Source organism: Taudactylus pleione, unplaced genomic scaffold (genome assembly GCF_031769625.1).
Source record: "Taudactylus pleione unplaced genomic scaffold, aTauple2 ptg000334l, whole genome shotgun sequence".
NCBI classification, from domain to species: Eukaryota; Metazoa; Chordata; class Amphibia; order Anura; family Myobatrachidae; genus Taudactylus; species Taudactylus pleione.
Window position 1 is genome coordinate 5638406 of NW_028284735.1, and position 6000 is coordinate 5644405.

A 6000-nucleotide genomic window follows, 5' to 3' on the forward strand; every position below is an offset into this window, starting at 1 on the left:
GTCTATTGGTGTTTGAACAAGTTAGATGATAGTTGTATTATGGTGTTGAATTAACCTTATGCATCTAAGTATAAACATAATATGAATATGCCAAATAAATACAAGACTATATCTAAAAAAGAGAAAAATATTTTACTTATCCAATTAAAGCAATGTAAAACATACAATCAATCAATTAAATGAATGTAGATACAAAGTGCAGACCAAATGAATATCAGTCAGCATCTAGCACCTATGCCGACCGGAACTGTCTATAGCAATGAACACAAGCGCATATGTAGCATGCAGCAATAATAATGAATAGTATCAAAGTTATTGACTGGAGGTTATAGGTGTATCCTGAAGCAATCAACCTGCTCAGTGTCAACACCTTGCGGCTTACTGTACTAATCTCTAGTACTAGTCCTTATAAGCGGTCAAAGACGATATTAGGTGCCGTTTAGCTTATGTTCACAGCCGGAGCAGATCTGTTACCTGCAGGCAGTAAATGATGTGAAAGCGGCATCCCGCTTATTATTTAGGAAGTCTGTGCACAATAATGATTATTTACAGTTGGTAAGGCCTGGGTGTCATGGAGTGATAACGAGGGCAGGTGGGGGGCTCCGGACAAAGCTCGGATCCGGATTACAGACACCCGAGGTTCATCTTATTCAGACTGTTCCCCAGTGCCTTTATCTCACGGAGGCTTGCTCGTGTCTTGGGAGTAGATAGTCCGGTTTGAGCTGGCGAGCCGAGTGCCTGGTATCCACTTCACCTACGGAGACTCACCTGCTCAGCCATGAGCCGTCTCCTTCTTCCGGCCTGATGTTGCTTGATGTCCATCCGTCTGCTCTCCGATTCCTCCCTCTTCAGGGTTCTCAACGTATGTTCGACCACGTGATTGCTGTCACATGTGTCTGTCTCCGGCTGTATTGTGGCTGGCTTCACATTGTAAAGGATACTGCACCGAATGGGCCTAGGTCCTAACTGTCTGACTAAAATTATGTCCCAATACCATCATCCAAATGCCAGAGTTAGGGTGAACATGATACTCTCGCCCTCCTTTAATATTTCTAATGGAACAAGGCAGGGATGTCCTCTATCTCCTCTGGTGTTTGTTCTGTGTATGGAAGCTTTAGCAGGGGCGATTTGGCTGAACCCAGATATTGGTGGTGTAAATCCATAAACTGGCGCTTTATGCAAACGACCTTCTGGCTTTTGTTACTAACCCTTCTGTGTCTCTCCCTAGTCTTTATGCTGAATTGGATAGATTCTCTTTGTTAACCAATTTTAAAATCAATTATGCCAAATCAATTGCATTAAATATAAACACCCCTCACTCCACAGTCATAGGACTCCAGCAAGCATTTCCTTTTGTATGGCACCCCTCCCATATTAAATATCTGGGTGTACTTCTCACACGAGATAATTCAGATTTAATTAAATAAAATTTTGACTCGATTCTAAGGACTATCAGACTAGACCTTCAATGTTGGCTTCCTCTCTGAGTATCCTGGTTAGGGCGCATTAATATCATTAAGATGAATATCCTACCGAGGATCCTCTATCTTCCACAAACACTACCCATACATATTCCTATCTCTTTATTTTAAAGATCTTCATAAAGTCATCCAAGATTTTATATGGGGTAACAAGCGTCCTAGGGTTAAACACAGTACCCTTTTCAGACGAAAACACCAAGGTGGTTTGCAACTCCCTAATTTTTTGCATTATTATCACGCTGTTCTTCTCTGTCATATAGTTGAATGGACGAGAGGTACAGATTTTAAACAATGGTTCTGTATTGAAAATAGCTTTTCATCTATCCCTATTAATATACAGTAGCTCTTTGGATACAGACTCCCCCATCCCTGATACATCCAACGATTTCTCCTACGCTATCATATTAGCACAGGACTCCCCGACACGTTTCCTCTTCACCTTCTCCTCTCATTTCCCTCTTTTACAATTCCGACTTTACATCAGGACGCCATTCCCACATTGACGTTTATCTCATCCGCTTTGCCTTGGTCAACTGTTGGAGAATGACACTGTTGTCCCTTTCCCCATCCTTCAGGAAAAATGGACTCTGGCGAATGGCGAGATATGGCGATATCTACAAGTGAAACATTTTATACAAACATACCTTAGGAAGTTCTCACTCTCTAGGGCTCTTACTCCCTTTGAGGCTTTATGCAACTCTTCTGTAGCACCTCATCACATTCTTTCCGATGTGTATAAATTGCTAGCTGAAAGAACAGGTCTCACTATTTCTTATAGGCAATGGGAATTTTTTTTTCTTTATACTCAAGTATCTTCTCAAAGTATATCCGTGATTGAGATGCATTTCAAATTTCTCACCAGATGGTATATGTGTCCAATTGTTTTGTGTAAAATGTTCCCGGGTCTTCCCAACACCTGTTGGCACTGTGGAGATACACCAGGATCCCCCTTTCATATTTGGTGGACTTGCCCTAAGATCCGGGAGTTCTGGAATACGATTATTCAGATCACTAGGGTGGTTGTTGTGTTGGAGACTGGGCGCCGGCTGACCCTGGTTCCTGGTTGATTAATTTAATAGACCTACCTATCTCTAGATATAAGAAATCTCTATTTAAACATTTTGTTAATGCAGCAAGAGCTATTATTACGGTTTATGGGAGAGCCCCTTACCCCCCTCCGATATCACCTTGGTTTCATAGAATGGATATGTATATGGAAAATTTATCTCTCTCCAACCGGGATAGACAACAGGAGTTTACCACCACGTGGTTTGCTTGGCTGGAATATAAGGTATCTACTGAATATTGGGACCATTTGTCCAGGTAGATAGTGTAGATAAGGGTATACTACCTTTCTCTTTTATGCCTAATAGTTTATATAAATGCGCTATCCGATCGGACCTCTTTACTATCCTCCCCTGACCCTTTTTACCGTAATGTGTTTTCCTAAATCCCTACTTTACCTTTCCCCTTCTTGATATTTGTAAATATTGTTATTTCTTTATATTATTTTCAAAAAAATTATTCACAAAGTGTTTGATTTTATGTTATTTTTATATAATTATTATCTGATTACCTTTGTGGTTATTAATAAATATTGTATATACAAAAAAGAAAAAAGAGAAGCATGATGTTCTGTCAGGAGTAAGCCAATCCCTACATGTGACAGCAATCTCCCATATTCTGTACATGTCTGAACTATCATGGCATTTCTCGTAAAACAGAACATCCAAGACCATATAAGTTTTGCAAAAAACAAAAAAACACTGTCACCTCAAACCATGCGGCAAAATCTAGTCAGGATAAATGGCATAATGAATAGCTCCAAATAACAGGATTGGTATAAAACCCGCTGGCTTCTGTCAGAAAGCTGAAGGTGAATTTCCCATTGTAACATGACGAAAATCCAAAGCATACCTGCATGCCAACTAAGTAACGGCATTAGAAAAGTAAGATCAAAGTCTTGGGTTATATTTACTAAAGTGTACGTTTTCAGAAGTGGAGATGTTGTCCATCACATCCAATCAGATTCTAGCTATTATCTTCTAGAATCTGATTGGTTGCTATAGGCAACATCTCCAATTCCGCACTTTTGTAAATATACCCCTTGGAGTTGCCAAGTTAGGGCCCTGGGGCCAGATGTACTTATCTCTGGGAAGTTATAAATTGGAGAGTGATAAACCACCAGCCAATAAGCTGCTGTCATTTTTCAAACACAGTCTGTGGCATGACAGTTGGGAGCTGAGTGGCTGGTTATTTATCACGCTCCACTTTATCACTTTTCAGAGCTTAAGACATTTCCCTCCAGGCCTCAATTCTATTGGAAACCTATGGAATGGCCTAAAAAGGGCTGTGCGCAGGAGATCTCACTCACAATTTGATGGACCTTGAACATTTATATTAGGGAAGAGTGACAGAATTGGTCCCAGGTGTATGAAAATGATAGAGACTTTTTTTTTAAAAAGATTCACTGTTATAATAAAATCAAAATGTATTCCACAAAATACTAGTTTTGGGGTGTGTACACTTGTACGACTAGGGCAGTGGTTCACAAAATGTGCGCCACTATAACCGATGCTATTTGACACAACCAACATCAGTACGTATGAAAGCAGTTAATATACAGAAAAATCACTTCTCTATGTTATCTGCAAAAATTGTCAATCCTCCCTATTGGGACATAACCTGAGCAATCATGGACAACTTTGAGATGCACTAAGCTCCTCCCAGTACTTTCAGCATTGTGACACTTCGGCATTGGCAGATGTCAGTGTAGAGGAGCTGGGAGGGAATTTTAAGTTAAGTACTGTAGTTAGTACTAATAATAAGTTTGGTGCGGCATTGATTTCAAGAGCTGGTGTTTTGGGGTAGACGGGAGTGGCACAAGGGTAGCAGGGCTATAGGTTTTTTTTTATATTATTAGGAGAAGGGACACATCCTCTTAGCCTCTCACATCAGTATTGTGTTAGCTATTTATAACAGCAGACTAAATGACAGTGAAGTAAACATATTAGCAATAAAAATTAGATGGGGAACGAGGAAGGCTCCCACGCTGTCAGCCAATCAGTGCTTACCCAATCGTTCCTTTGATAGTGTCCCCAAGCAGTGGCAGATCTAGACTTTACTTTTAGGGGGGCGGGGCGGTTTAAGAATTAATACTGACTCCTCCCTTCCCTATTCATTAGTCTTCACACTTACAGTTCTGCCACTCCTGTTTTCAAATTTAAAAAAAATAAAATAAAACATAAATCATATTCTCCAGATCCCCCCACCCCCACCCCCTTGTAATAATATGCTCCACACACACCTCTCAAAGGGATTCTGGGCTGTCCTGCACTTGCGCACAACATCTATTTACCCTCTGTACAGTGCTCCCTCCAAAGTTTCCGGGATGGCGGGGACAGGGAGAGGTGCAGCGGCACAGCAGGAGTCCGGGTGCAGCAGGCCCTCCAGCATCAGGCTGTGATCAGCGGTGTGACCATGCAGACCTGCTCTCCACCCTCTGCAGACTGCCAAGCTCTGCCAGGGGAACACACCAGGGTGAGTTTCTTATTTGCATTTCGCTGGCGCGGCCGAGCCAGGGTGCTCTACTCGGCCACGTAACCTTTTAGAATTGTACTCTTTCCATTTTCCCACTACATTGAAATGCTTCCACTCTGCCAGATAATCCCTTAATGTTTTCTCATTGCTACAAACACATAGGGCCTGGTGGAAATCTGGGCAGACTTGCACAATCAGAGTAACACAGTGAGAACAAAGCTGACTTTGTGCTGCTTGGTGAATTTTTTGAGCTTCCTAAATAATTTCCAGTGTTTTCATTGTTATCACCAACAAACTTCAGTTTAACATCTTATTTGTATTGTGTGATTTTACTTTTTCTCTCCATTTTTACCATTCAATACAGTTTACACTGACCTCTTCACTCACCTCTCTTCTTCCAACATGGTCCCTCTCTCACAGAATAAGACAAATCTTTAAATTCAATATCCACAGAAGACCGTTTTGGAAGATGGCAGAAGCGTCGTGCATCCGTAATATGATTTTCCACCTTTTTAAGGTGTGTGGCAAGTAGAGTGGAGTCCTGTAGGTGTTGGCATGTGCCATCCTCAGTTGTAATTGAGTCCTGAATTGCAGAAGGTACTTTCTCTGCCATATGTGAGCTGGTTGACTCTCAGATCCCCAGTGCCACAAGCCTATGATTAAGGACAGATAACATCATGAAATGTATCAAAATCATAACATCTGGCAACAGTACACAATCAAGTCAAAATGTTCCGTTGGCCAAAATCCTAAAGCAGAGGTTCCCATTCGCGGTCCTCAAGGCAGTTCAGGGTTTAGAGATATCCATGGTTGAGCATAGGTGGTTAAATCATACTGACTGAGGTACTAATTGATCCACCTGTGCTCAACCATGGATATCTCTAAAACCTGAACTGTTGGGGAGCCTTGAGGACCGCTTTTGGGAACCTCTGTCCTAAAGGTTATACCATGTCATTAATTGACTCAATGTTCTAAGGGT

The 6000-nt window shown here is 41.4% G+C and overlaps 1 protein-coding gene across 3 annotated transcripts in view; it reads right to left on the minus strand.

The window, feature by feature from the left end:
• Positions 1-5644, minus strand: part of ABCG4 (ATP binding cassette subfamily G member 4) — a 143260-nt gene extending 137616 nt beyond the window's left edge. For all 3 annotated transcript variants that reach the window (XM_088443809.1, XM_088443808.1, XM_088443810.1), the window contains exon 1: positions 5409-5644. In XM_088443809.1, coding sequence (XP_088299935.1) covers positions 5409-5634 — 226 coding nt within the window. In that variant the 5' untranslated portion in view covers positions 5635-5644. The remainder of the gene's footprint in view (positions 1-5408) is intronic.
• Positions 5645-6000: the final 356 nt, after the last annotated feature.